General features: G+C 49.5%; 1 protein-coding gene across 2 annotated transcripts; it reads left to right on the forward strand.

The window, feature by feature from the left end:
• Positions 1-2425: 2425 nt before the first annotated feature.
• chmp2a (charged multivesicular body protein 2A) lies at positions 2426-14564 on the forward strand. Of its 2 annotated transcripts, none has more exons than XM_078430726.1 (6): positions 2426-2498; positions 3452-3632; positions 7836-8015; positions 9535-9665; positions 10645-10706; positions 11860-14564. In XM_078430726.1, exons 2-6 carry the CDS (start codon positions 3465-3467, stop codon positions 11976-11978), a joined length of 660 nt encoding a protein of 219 aa, XP_078286852.1. In that variant the 5' UTR covers positions 2426-2498; positions 3452-3464; the 3' UTR covers positions 11979-14564. The 2 variants fall into 2 exon arrangements, with proteins under 2 accessions (XP_078286852.1, XP_078286853.1); XM_078430727.1 differs by having other exon boundaries at positions 2485-2593.
• The last annotated feature ends 9 nt before the right edge of the window (positions 14565-14573 follow it).

The raw sequence follows: 14573 nt of genomic DNA on the forward strand, positions 1-14573 counted from the left end.
CTTCGAGCCAGCACCACCATTCAATGTGATCATGGCTGATCATTCTCAATCAGTATCCCGTTCCTGCCTTCTCCCCATACCCCCTGATTCCGCTATCCTTAAGAGCTCTATCTAGCTCTCTCTTGAATGCAGTCAGAGAACTGGCCTCCACTGCCTTCTGAGGCAGAGAATTCCACAGATTTACAACTCTCTGACTGAAAAAGTTTTTCCTCATCTCCATTCTAAATGGCCTACCCCTTATTCTTAAACTGTGGCCCCTGGTTCTGGACTCCCCCAACATTGGGAACATGTTTCCTGCCTCTAACGTGTCTAACCCCTTAATAATCTTATATGTTTTGATAAGATCCCCTCTCATCCTTCTAAGTTCCAGTGTATACAAGCCTAGTTGCTCCAGTCTTTCAACCTATGACAGTCCCGCCATTCCTGGAATTAACCTAGTAAACCTACGCTGCACGCCCTCAATAGCAAGAATATCCTTCCTCAAATTTGGAGACCAATACTGCACACAGTACTCCAGGTGCGGTCTCACTAGGGCCCTGTACAACTGCAGAAGGACCTCTTTGCTCCTATACTCAACTCCTCTTGTTATGAAGGCCAACATTCCATTGGCTTTCTTCACTGCCTGCTGTACCTGCATGCTTCCTTTCAGTGACTGATGCACTAGGACACCCAGATCTCGTACGTCCCCTTTTCCTAACTTGACACCATTCAGATAATAATCTGCCTTCCTATATTTACCACCAAAGTGGATAACCTCACACTTATCCACATTAAACTGCATCTGCCATGCATCCGCCCACTCACACAACCTGTCCAAGTCACCCTGCAACCTCATAGCATCTTCCTCACAGTTCACACTACCACCCAGCTTTGTATCATCTACAAATTTGCTAATGGTACTTTTAATCTTCATCCAAGTCATTACCACGTGTATCCTTCCTAACTTGCATCAAGAAGTAAAAGTGCTTCATAGAGCAGCGTGTAGGCAGATATTAGAGCAGATACCTGTATACAACGGGCTTGTCAAAGTGCAATGGCTTGAAGGAGAGCCCTAAGTGCTCTAACTTTCTTTTGAATGCATCCAGTGAATACACCTTTTCTCCTCTTTAAAGCTATGCCTTCTGAGTTTTGACTCCCCCACTGGGAAAAGACTGGCCATTCATCTTATCCATGACCCTCACGATTTTATATAACTTTACATGGTGAACCCACAGCCTTCTATGCGCCAGGGAAAAACGTCCCAGCTGATGCAGCCTCTCCTTATACTCTCCTCCAATCCAGGTAATATCCTTGTAATTCTTTTCTGCATCCTTTCCAGCTTAATAACATTATTCTTCCAGCATAGTGACTCGGACTGCAGTACCCCAAATGTGGTCTCACCATCATTGTATCCAGTTATAACATGATATTCCAACTTTTGTACTCAGTGCCTTGACTGATGAAGGGAAGGCACCATCCATCCTATCTACCTGTGACACCACTTTCAGGGAACTATACTTGTACCCTGGGTCTCTCCATTCCCTCCTGCCCTATTTTATCTTACAAAAATACAATCCTAATATGAAATATTTCCAAGACTTGGAGCATTTCGAAAATCAGTCTCAAATTATATAAAATCTAGATAAGGCCATGGCTACGACAGTGGAGAATTTTGGCCCAGGTTTTACAGGAAGGAAATCAATGTCTTGGGGAAAGGCAGACTTGACGCATCATTATGTAGGAAGGTCAATAATGCGTAGATATAAAACAACTGATTGAAGGATTAGAGCGAAGCACTGGTCACCCTGTCCCAGAAAGCTTTTCTGTCATTAAACTGGAAAGAGTGCAAAAAAAAGGAGTGGAGGATATTACCAGGTCTTGAAAGTCCGAAGGAGCGGCAGGCCCTCTTTTCCGTGGAGCATAAAGTCACGAGGGTCACAGATAAGGTGAACTCCTTGAACTGCATCCCCTTTGATGTCTCGTTTTCACATTTTACCCTTGCTTATCTCTGTCTCCCTCTCCCCTGACCCTCAGTCTAAAGAAGGGTCTCGACCCGAGACCTCACTCATTCCTCTCCAGGGATGCTGCCTGTCCCGCTGAGTTACTCCAGCATGTTGTGTGTCTCTCAGGTGAATTACGAGTCTTTTCCACCGCCAGGCTGCGGAGGCGCAGCTCATCGGCTGAAAATGAAAGGGGAAAGACTTTAAAAAGGGATCTGAAAAAGAGTCCGCACGGCGCTCTCGTATCTCGCCGTCGGCCACGTCCTGCCTCTGCTGCAGCCCGGGCCGGTGGTCACTACAGCCCGGGTTCGGACGGAGCGTGGCGGTGCCGGGACTCGAACCCGCGCCCCACGCCGGCCCACTACGTTGGCCCCGCCCACTACGCTGGGCCCCGCCCCTTACGCCGGGCCCTGCCCCACCTACGCCGACCTGATCACGTGATACCATGCGTCACGACGCAGAAACGCCATCGACCGACGTCACATCAGCGCCAACAACAGCAAACAACTTCCGCGACCGGTAACTTCGACCCCGACCCCCCCTCAGTCCCTCCCCCTCCCCCTCAAGGGGTGTGGGGAGTGGGTAGGGTCGGGTAGGGAAGGGTGTGGTAGTGAGTGAGTGGGTGGGGAGATGAGGGAGAGACTGGTGGGTTGGGGGTGGAGGGGGAACGTGGGGGGTGGGGGGGGGGGTGGGGGGGGGGGTTGGGGGTTGGGGGTTGGGGGTTGGGGGTGGGGGGGAACGTGGTAGGGGTTGGGGGTGGAGGGTGAGGGGGTGGAGGGTGGGGGGGGTTGGGGGAACGTGGTAGGGGTTGGGGGTGGGGGGGGTGGGGGGGGTTGGGGGTGGAGGGTGAGGGGGTGGAGGGTGGGGGGGGTTGGGGGAACGTGGTAGGGGTTGGGGGTGGAGGGTGAGGGGGTGGAGGGTGGGGGGGGTTGGGGGAACGTGGTAGGGGTTGGGGGTGGGGGGGGTTGGGGGTGGAGGGTGAGGGGGTGGAGGGTGGGGGGGGGTTGGGGGAACGTGGTAGGGGTTGGGGGTGGAGGGGGAACGTGAGTTTGCTGGGTCCTCACGGTGCCCTCCTATACCCAAGGTGGATGCTTCAATGTGCTTGAGCCCTTCCACTGCGACCTGGCTTTGGGTGGGTGGCATTGTTGCCACTGGAGCAGCAGGCTGGGCTGCCAGCCCCACTGCCACACCGCCTGGTTGCCCGGTGAGATGCTGCCCTCCAGGGGGATCGTGGGGTCAGCCATGGCACGCACGGTAACAATGCTCCCCTCAGAAAGCACAATTTGAAGTAGGAAACCGTGTTACTGTGTGAGGGGCAGGACAGGCGTGGCAGCACTGGCCTGCTGCTGAGAAGGCTGAGGTGGGGAGGATAAGTTGGCAGCTGAAGGGAGGTGCAGGGGAGGGCTGTGGATGTCCTAACTCAGTGGTCAGACTCTGCTGACCCTCTCGCTGGTTTCTCTTCCCTGTACCAGACAGTGAAGCACCATGAATGCCATATTTGGAAAGAGGAAGACCCCAGAGGAGATGCTGCGGCAGAACCAGCGGGCCCTAACCCGGGCCATGAGGGAGATGGACCGTGAGCGGATGAAGCTGGAGCAGCAGGAGAAGAAAGTCATCGCCGACATCAAGAAAATGGCAAAGCAGGGACAGATGGTAGGTATCCGGCAGTCTCTGTCGGAACCAATGGTTCTCACGGGGGATAAACTGTTGGCCTATCGTGCTGCAGTGTCAGGGAGGATGTTCCCGAACGCTGGTGTCCAGACCAGGGGTCGCATAATATAGGTCAGGCTACATGGAACAGAAATTAGGAGACAATCCCTTCTCCAGAAGGTGGACACCTGTGAAATTGTTTACCGCAGCGGATAGAACCAAGACCCAGGTTCAATCCTTACTTCAGGTGCTGTCTGTGTGGAGTTTGCAGCGGGGGTTTCCTCCGGGTTCTTCCTATGTTAAGAAGATATGTGGATTTGTAGGTTAAGTGGCTTTTATAAATTTCACCTGGTGTGCGAGTCATATAGAATGTAGAAACAGGCCCTTCGGTCCAACTTGCCCATGCTGATCAACATGTTCCCCGTCTACACGAGCCCTGCTTGACTGCGCTTGGCGCATTAAATACATTCACAATTACAAAAACTGCGGATGCTGGAAATTTAAAATAAAACTAGACGCTGGTAATTAAACCATTGTGCCAGTGGTATTTCCAGTGATATTGTGCCAGTGGTGGAATCAGTGGCCCCTGTCTATTACATCTCCAGTTTAAAGGAGTACATCTTTTCACGGTGAGCAATTTCATGGCAGTACCATGCCCTGCTTGCAGGGTGATAGGGAATCTGTGGTGACCTGTTGGATCAGCTGAGAGCTCATACCTCTGTGACCAGCATGTCTTTGCTGTCACTCGTGGCCATGAACACTGGACTCTACGGATGCAATCAGTCGATTAGTTATGTTTTAGCTTGGGCTGCCCATGGGGTGTTAAATTACTGAAAGCACTGTTTGAGGTGTTTGTTCTTGGAGGGAGGCCGGTTAAACTCCAGCATTCTGTATCAGGACCAGAAAAATCAAATCGTACTGATTGTGAGAATCGCTGTCTTAAAGTGTTAAAGGTGCTGCAAGTCCAGTGAGTGGTCAGTGAGATGGCAAAAATGACCCGTGAGTGGGATGAAAAACAGTTGCTGAAATTTGAAAACATTCTGATTAAACGTGACAGAGGTTTACTTCCAGAATGATAGGGTGGTCACGACATGGGGCCAAGAACCATTCGCTACCCCATCCCACATCCTCTCCCATCCGTCATCCTCTGCTCTACCCTGCAAATACTCCCTTGCCAGATTATTATCTTGTCCCCTTTTGAACACTGCCGTTGAATCTGCCTCTGCTACTCCTCTTACAGAGTCAATTATTCGGTGTGTAAAATAAAATGTCTTTCTTTGTGTCACATTTGGTTCTTGCCCAATGTTGCCGAGCCAGTGTGGTCCTGGCCTGGTCTTACACTTGACCGAGCTGGGTGGAAATGGATGATGGAGTTACCATCCTAGCACAGATCCCCACGATGTTCCCCTGGTCACAGACTCCAGCCAACGTAACACACTTCCATCGCAACACTCTGTCTTCTATGAATAAGCCAGTTCTGAATCTAAGCAGTTAAGTGACTGGATCCTGTGAATCTTAATCTTGGTCATCCTACCATGAGGGACTTTATCAAATGCCTTGCTAATTAAATGACCAGATCTGGTAGAACAGAGAGTGTTCCTCTCTGAGTGTGAAACACAGAGGAAGGATTGAGTCAACTAACAAGTGTTTAAGCAAGAGCTCAATAAATGAGGAACAGGAAGCTGCAGTGGTGACTTTAAGCCCTTTGCATGGGAATAGGCCCTTTGGCCCACTGAGTGTGTGTGGACCACCGAGCTCCCAATTACACCAACTGTACTATGTAGTTTCCACATGCCCAACAACTCTTACAAATTCTACCATTCGCCTATATACTCGGGGCAGTTTGCACTGGCTAATTAAAGTACCAAACTTCATATCTATAACACTAAACATACAACCAATAAAATTTCTTTATATGCGGATGATGTATTAATATATATTACAAAGCCAGAAATTAGCATTCCGAATTTATTAAATCTCATAACTCAATTTGGTTCATTTTCAGGTTATAGAATTAACTGGTACAAAAGTGAAATTATGCCAATAATGGAGCATAATCCGGCCATACTTCAACAATTTCCTTTTAAAATTGCCTATGAAAAGTTTAAATATCTTGGAATTTACGTGGCTAGGAAATATACTTCTTTATTTAAATTAAATTTTCCTCCTTTACTCACTAAATTACACAGAAATATCCAATTTTGGAAAACACTTCCTATATCATTAGTTGGTCGTAGTAATGCTATAAAGATGATCTTTCTCCCACAGCTACTATACTTATTTCAAGCAATTCCGATCTATCTTCCAAAAAAGTTTTTTTTTAAAATTGATTCAATTGTTACTAATTTTATTTGGGACTACAAGACTCATAGAATAAATAAAAGACATCTATGTAAGTCTAAAACTAATGGAGGAATTGCCTTACCTAACTTCTTATTTTATTATTGGGCGGTTAATATTAAAAATATAACCTGCTGGTTGGATGATTCTGATCAACAACCGGATTGGTTAAAGATGGAGAAAGAGGATTGTTTACCATTTGATATTGGTGCGATCCTCTTAGCTCCAATAAATTTAAATAAAAAAACATATGGAGGTAATCCCATTATACACAGTGTTATCCGTACCTGGAAACAATTAAATCTTACGTTAAAATTGAGTAAATTATCTGTTTTCCTTCCTATTACGAATAACCCTTCTTTTAAACCGTCTGTCTTAGATAGAGGATTTGCTCAATGGAAAAGTTATGGAATTAAAAGGGTGGGAGATCTTTATCATAAGGGAACTTTTCTTTCTTTTCAGGATTTACAGCAGAAGTACGGATTACATGTTAATAATTATTTTAGATATTTACAACTTAGAGATTATGTAAAATTACACATGCAAGAATATAAGTTTAGAGGTCCAGAAACACTTGATGTATGCCTGAATCGACATTATAATTCAAATAAATTAATATCCTTTATTTATAATACTCTCCTTGACACTGACATTCCGTCATCAGAATCTTATAGACGAGCATGGGAGGACGAATTGAATCAACTCATAATGCAAGATATATGGGATGAAAGTTTACAACATATACACCAATGTTCATTAAATACTAGACATTCCTTAATACAATTTAAAATAATACATAGATTACATTATTCGAAGACGAAATTAAATAGGATTTTTCCTAGTATCTCTCCTATTTGTGATAAATGTCAATTTCAAGAAGCTAATTTAACTCATATTTTCATAACGTATAAAAATGCAAAACTTCTGGTTGGAGATTTTTAAAATAGTTTCTAAAGTTATTAACAAACAATTGGATATGGATCCAAAATTAATTATATTAGGATTATCAGAACATACTACAAATTTTACAACAAGTCAGGTATATTTTCTTGATTACAGTCTAATAACTGCGAAAAAATTAATACTTAAATTTTGGAAAAAACCAATAACCCCCACAATTAAAATGTGGACTACGGAAATGACAGAGACCCTGCATTTGGAAAAAAATAAGATTTGCCTTAATTGACAAACCTGAGTTATTTAAAAAAATATGGTCTCCATTTATTGAATTTTTAGAAAAGTAAATGGGTTTGGCACAGGACTAAAATAAATTTTTTAAATTAAAAGTTGAAACTTGAGTTAGGGGTTGGATGTACAACTGTGGTTATTGTCTCCCGGATCTACTCCCTTTAATTTTTATAGTTATATCTTTTTTTTTAATCCTCTTATTCTCTCTTCCCAATAGTTTATAGTTTTTTTTATTTTTACTTTCTCTCTTTAAAAATTTAAAAATTGAAGCTATGTAAGAACTCTGTAACAAATGTGTCTTTTATTTCTATTTGTACATATGCTTTTCAAATTAAAAAAAAAAAAACACAAAAAAAAAACTTCATATCTTGGGGATGTGGGAGCTCTTGCTGGAAGTCTCCGTGCTATTGGAGAACGTGCAAACTCCACACAGAAATGGCTGGAGGACGGATTGAACCGAGATCATGGAGTTGAGAGGCAGCGGCTCTGCTACAGGGAGGGAGAAGCAGAGTCCTGGGTTGCCTGTTTCTGTGCTGTAAATTCTCTCATCATTGCCTCTTGTACACTCACCTGTATTAGCATTTACCATTCATTTTTATATAGTAAAAAAATAGTGGCTTGTTTCTGGACTGAATAAATGCACTTCCCACAAATGAGACTTTTTTTGCCAAACCTTAGGATGCAGTGAAAATAATGGCAAAAGACTTGGTGAGAACTCGCCGCTATGTGAAGAAATTCATCATGATGAAGGCCAACATCCAGGCTGTGTCACTGAAGATCCAGACTCTGAAATCCAACAACACCATGGCCCAGGCCATGAAGGGCGTGACTAAGGCGATGGCCACTATGAACCGCCAGGTGAGCTGACCAGCAGCTATGCTGGTGATGAGTGTGTTCTGCTGGTGACGAGTGTGTTCTGCTGGTGATGAGTGCTTTCTGCTGGTGACGAGTGTGTTCTGCTGGTGACGAGTGTGTTCTGCTGGTGACGAGTGCGTTCTGCTGGTGACCAGTGTGTTCTGCTGGTGACCAGTGCGTTCTGCTGGTGACGAGTGTGTTCTGCTGGTGACGAATGTGTTCTGCTGGTGACGAGTGTGTTCTGGGCACAACTATAGTGACAGGTGTGATTATATGAACAAGGAAGTTGGCAGGATGACTTCCTTATTCAAGAAGGGTGCATTGGCATTGGAAGCAGTCCAAAGAGTTTCACCAGATTAACTCCTGGGAGATTATCCTGACATTGGAACATAGAAAAATAGGTGCTGGAGTAGGCCATTCGGCCCTTTGAGCCAGCACCGTCATTCAATATGATCATGGCTGATCATCTAAAATCAGTACCCCCTTCCTGCTTTTTCCCCATACCCCTTAATTACTTTAGCTCCAAGAGCTAAATCTAACTTCAACTCTCTCTTGAAATGTGACTTGAGAAAAATCTAGCTATATTCTTTGGAGTTTAGAAAAGTACAAGACTCTGAAGGGGCATGTGTAGAAAGGAACTGCAGATGCTGGCTTATACAGAAGACACACAGAGTGCTGGAGTAACTCAGCCGGTCAGGCAGCAGAGAAAAAGGATGGGTGAGGTTTCGGTTTGGGACTGAAGAGTCCTGACCTGACATGCCACCTATCCATGTTCTCCAGAGATGCTGCCTGACCCGCTGAGTTACTCCAGCACTCTGTGTCTGTCTCTGGAGGGGCATGATGGGCTGATGTAGTGGGAGTATCTCGAGGTGCAGAGCAGATGCGAGTCACAGAGGCTGTTGATCACCGGACCTGTCTGTCCCCGACGCTACCCCGACCAGATGACTAGAGCTGCTGGAGTTGCGCTGTTGAAAGATTGGGAAATGAAGGGGGATGGGAATACGGTCTAGGCAGACCAGCTGTGATCATGTGGAATGGTGGGCCAGGCTTGAGGGGATGATTGGCCAACTAATCTTATTTTCTTGTCTTTGGTGTGTGGAAGAAATTGGTTGAGTGTGGGTTACAAAGGGAGGTTGGAGACACTGAGGAAAGGAACCCAGAGAATGGTCCTTGGCTGTGCAACAGTGGTGTCAGGCCACAGAATGGCCAGTTGTAGCACTGTGTAGTTGCCAGATAGAGGGACTTTGGGCACTGACTGAAGTACTATTCCACAGAGTGTGAGGGGCGAGAGGTGAGCTACAATGTGAGATGTCTGACACGGGCAAATTCCACACTCGTTATTCAGTCGCTACAGGGGCTCTGTTGTCAGTAACCATAAAAGTCCTTCCCTTTCAGAACCCTATCTGTCCAAACCTGAGCATTTGGGAGGATCTGTGGATCATGTTTGAACATCAAGTTTAGATGAATCATAGCTATTGGTCAGAGCGACTCACATCCCCTCCCCACGTTCCCTGCCTTACAGCTGAAGTTACCCCAAATTCAGAAGATCATGATGGAGTTTGAGAAGCAGACGGAGATCATGGACATGAAGGAGGAGATGATGAACGATGCCATTGATGATGCCATGGGCGATGAAGATGACGAGGAAGAGAGGTCAGTGAGGAATGTGTCACAGGTCGAAGGGGACGGGGGTCAGGAACAGGGTCCGGGAGGGGGGGACAGAGGTCACATTACCTGCGTACACAGCAAGCACAGTGTCGGCAATGACCTGTTCGGGGGAGGGGGTTCCTGTGGGTGAGTTGTTGGGGGAGGGGAGGCCGGGGGGGAGGTGGTTTCCGTGAGGGGGGTATCGAGGAGAGTGGCTCGGGGGGGGAATCAAGGGCAACAGGTCGTGCAAAGAAGAAATACTGGTGGGCAGAATATAGTATTACAATGTTAAAGTGTCACAGTTCCAGAGAAAGATTTTAAAAATGAGTAAGGGCCACAATGAGAAGATTGAGACCACATCCTAGCTTATGGGAACATTGTTCACTAGTCTGATGGTAGCAGGGAGGAAGGTGGACACAAAATGCTGGAGTAACTCAGTGGGTCAGGCAGCATCTCGGGAGGGAAGGAATGGGTGCCGTTTTGGGTCGAGACGTTCCTGAATCTGGCAGAAGCGCTTTCAAACATGTGTGTGCTGCTCGATGGGAGAAGAGGGAGTGACCAAGGTGATTCTCTCTGGTTATTGGAATTCAAAATAAGGGGACAAACACTAAGGCTGGGTGATTTCTAGAAGTGTTTCACACACGGGATGGTGGCGGCCTGCAACTCTTTCCCTGCTGGGGTTACACTGGTGTTGGTGAACTGCACTGTGGTGGATCATGGTGGTCCAGGGTAGACATGTTGCTGTCTGGGGGCAGAGACAGGAGCAAGGAATACTGATCGATCCTGTCTCACCCTCTCAGCACCCTAGGTTTCCTTGTCAAATCTCCAGAACAAGAAATCTCAACCTCAAACTGGATGACCCCTGACCCCTCCCCTGGGTTGACCCCTCCCCTGGGTTGACCCCTCCCCTGGGTTGACCCTTCCCCTGAGTTGACCCTTCCCCTGGGTCGTTACCTGTGACCACTGACTCGCTCTTGCCTTTCAGCGATGCAATTGTCTCTCAAGTCCTGGATGAACTTGGACTGAACCTGACCGACGAGCTGTCCAGTGAGTATCGCCAACGATCGGCATGGATACAGGTGTACAGGAGCGTCACACTGTAGACACAGGTGTACATGGAGCGTATACACAGGTGTACATGGAGCGTATACACCGTAGACACAGGTGTACATGGAGCGTATACACTGTAGACATAGGTGTATAGGAGCTTCAGATTGTAGACAGGTGTACGTGGAGCGTCAGTGCAGATACAGACGTGAGCAGATTTCCGGCACTCGTTGCTGTTGTGCGGCCGGGCGATTTATCAAACCCGTGAGCTGACCGGCAGTCATTCCCGCTGCCATTCTGCGGATGGGTGTGCTGGTCAGTGGGGTGAGTGTGCCAGGGGTGAGTGTGCCGGTCAGTGGGGTGGGTGGGCCGGAGGTGAGTGTGCCGGTCAGTGTGCCGGTCAGTGGGGTGAGTGTGCCGGTCAGTGGGGTGAGTGTGCCGGTCAGTGGGGTAAGTGTGCCGGTCAGTGGGGTGGGTGGGCCGGGGGTGAGTGTGCCGGTCAGTGGGGTGAGTGTGCCGGTCAGTGGGGTGAGTGCCGGTCAGTGGGGTAAGTGTGCCGGGGGTGAGTGTGCTGGGGGTGATTGTGCCGGTCAGTGGGGTGAGTGTGCCGGGGGTGAGTGTGCCGGGGGTGAGTGTGCCGGTCAGTGGGGTGGGTGTGCCGGGGTGAGTGCCGGTCAGTGGGGTGAGTGTGCCGGGGGTGAGTGTGCCGGTCAGTGGGGTGAGTGTGCCGGGGGTGAGTGTGCCGGTCAGTGGGGTGGGTGGGCCGGGGGTGAGTGTGCCGGGGGTGAGTGTGCCGGTCAGTGGGGTGGGTGTGCCGGGGTGAGTGTGCCGGTCAGTGGGGTGGGTGGGCCAGGGGTGAGTGTGCCGGGGGTGAGTGTGCCGGGGGTGAATGTGCCGGGGGTGAGTGTGCCGGTCAGTAGGGTGGGTGTGCCGGGGTGAGTGTGCCGGGGTGAGTGTGCCGGTCAGTGTCAGTAGTGAGATACTGGGAATATTCTGACCGGTGAGATTGCGCAGTTCCAAAGGCCTGCAGCCAGTGAACCCAAGGGAGCTGGCGGGAGGACTGGTGGGGACGGGGTGGTCAGGAGGGGGCGGACTGAGTGGTTTGGGCTGTTCCGCTGTTGGCTTGCTGCTCACTGTTCCTTTGGCGTTGCAGACCTGCCGAGTACCGGGGCATCGCTGAGTGTGGCTGCTGGGAAGAAGGCTGAGGCTGCGGTGCTGGAGGATGCCGACGCTGATCTGGAGAAGCGGCTGAAAAACCTGCGCAAAGACTGAGAGGCTGCTCCGCTTTGTAACTACCACGGGGTGTAATATAATCTGCACGGGGAGAACAATTTTAGTTTCTTTTTTTTCTTTACGGGAATGATTGGGAGAATCTGCAGGGTCCTGTGGGAAGACGCGTGTCACACGGAGCTACCAGAGGGAGCTGGCGATAGCCTGGCACCCACACGTTGTTGTTCCCACTTCTCATTATTTTTCTTTACCCCTCCTTTGCCACTATTGTATTTATGAACACCAAAGTGTGGGGCAGGGAGCACTCCAAATCCACACCGACCCACGTTCAGGCAAGTACTGAAGGTGCCTCTGCCAATGGGGAGACGTCAGGAGGGAGATGAGCAAACGCAGGGGCCAGGAGACTGAGGAAGAAACCCATTGCTCAGAGGATATGGCCCAGCTCGTCTGCATCCACTCACATCGAGTCTTTATGGCCATGTTCTGTGTGCCTGTGTTTGTGTGCCTTTCTGTGGGTGCCTGTGCGTCTTTGTCCCTGTGTGTGTGCGTGTTTGTGTGTATGTGTATGCCTGTGTGTGTGCCTGTGTGTGTGTGCCTGTGTGTGTGCCTGTGCGTGTGTGCCTGTGTGCGCGCATATGTGTGTTTGTGTGTGTGCGCGCACCTGTGTGTTTGTGTGTGAGCGCCTGTGCGTGTGCGCCTGTGTGTGTGCACTCCTGTGTGTGCTGTGTGCATGCTCCCGTGTGTGTGTGCGTGTGCGCGTTCCTGTGTGTGTGTGTGTGTGTGTGCGCCTGTGTGTGTATGTGTGTGCCTGTGTGTGTGTGCCTGTGTGTGTGTGTGTGTGTGTGTGTGCGCCTGTGTGTGTGCGCCTGTGTGTGTGTGTGCCTGTGTGTGTGTGTGTGTGTGCGCCTGTGTGTGTGTGTGTGCGCCTGTGTGTGTGTGTGTGCGCCTGTGTGTGTGTGTGTGCCTGTGTGTGTGTGTGTTTGTGTGTGTGCGCATGTGTGTGTGCACTCCTGTGTGTGCTGAATGCATGCTCCCGTGTGTGTGCGTGCGCATTCCTGTGTGTGTGTGCGCCTGTGTGTGTGTGTGCCTGTGTGTGCGTGCGCGCGCGCGTGTGTGTGCGCGCGTGCGTGCGCCTGTGTGTGTGTGTGCACTCCTGTGTGTGTGTGTGTCTCTGTGTGTGTGTGTGTGTGTGTGTGCGTGCGTGCGCGTGCGCCTGTGTGTGTGTGTGTGTGCACTCCTGTGTGTGTGTGTTTGTGTGTGTGTGTTTGTGTGTGTGTGTGTGTTTGTGTGTGTGTGCGCCTCTGCTACACTCACACCAAGGTAGCGATGTCTGGGCTGGGGAACATGTCACCTCTGAGTCTCTGTCCTACTGGGCGGGGAAGAGTCGGGTCATTACAGTACTTGCGGCTAAAAGCTCGGCTTCATCACCCAATCTCCTCCGTGCAAAGGTCGACTGAATATTTTAAATGATCAGTTATTTCAGATGTCTGCCAAAAGGTGTGAGCACTAAAACCCAAAGGAAGTGAGTTTCTGATCGTGTCCAGCGCTTGTTCTTTGGCTGTCGTGAGGTGACTGAATCAACATTCTGTGGACAATTAAAGCCTCGCCGAGCACTTGTCCCTTGTGTGTTCATTGTGTGTTCATTGTGCGTTCATTGTGCGTTCATTGTGCGTTCATTGTGCGTTCAGTGTGGGCGTTCACTGCGTGTTCACCATGGGCGTTCACTGTGGGCGTTCACCGTGGGCGTTCCCCGTGCAGGTTCACCGTGGGCGTTCCCCGTGAGCGTTCACCGTGGGCGTTCACTGCATGTTCACCGTGCGCGTTCATTGTGGGCGTTCACCGTGGGCGTTCACCATGCGCGTTCACTGCACGTTCACCGTGGCCATTCACCGTGCGCGTTCACCGTGGCCATTCACCGTGGGCGTTCACCGTGCAGGTTCCCCGTGGACGTTCACCGTGGGCGTTCACCGTGGGCGTTCATAATTGTGGGGTTTAGAGCGCTTTAATTGTGACCACTTGGTGCAGCGCCCCCGCTGCCAGGATGGTGCAGTTGCAGCGTGACAACTTTGCAGAGGTGGATAAAGGAGTTAATGAGTATGAACGTAAAATCCGTCGTGGATTATGTTGCAATATCTTGGCCTGAATACCTAATTCTCTAACTTCATACATCTGCTCTGGTCACCCCTGCGTCTGGATTCCATCGGGCTTGGTGTAGTGATCAGGTGAATGGCTGTGCACCACCAGAGCTGCCAGGGTGACCTCCGTAGGCATTTCAGCCTCTCACAATGAACGCTCTTTGCTCTGTTTGCTTTAGCCCCGTATCCCTGCAGTGTTTGGGTGAAAGCCCCTGAACATTGGGGACAAATGAGCCCGGGCCTCCTGCTGTTCTGCCAATGTTGGCAGCAGAATGGGTTTTGTCACCTAAACACAGCAGTGATGCCCACATGGGTGCCTGGTCCTGCCATTGCCCAGGATGCCCACTGCCCATGTCCACCCACCCCTGTGTCCACCCACCCCTGTGCCACCCACCCCTGTGTCCACCCACCCCTGTGTCCACCCACCCCTGTGTCCACCCACCCCTGTGTCCACCCACCCCACCCCTGTGTCCACCCACCCCTGTGTCCACCCCACCCCTGT

The sequence above is a fragment of the Rhinoraja longicauda genome, chromosome 40 (genome assembly GCF_053455715.1).
Source record: "Rhinoraja longicauda isolate Sanriku21f chromosome 40, sRhiLon1.1, whole genome shotgun sequence".
NCBI lineage: Eukaryota > Metazoa > Chordata > Chondrichthyes > Rajiformes > Arhynchobatidae > Rhinoraja > Rhinoraja longicauda.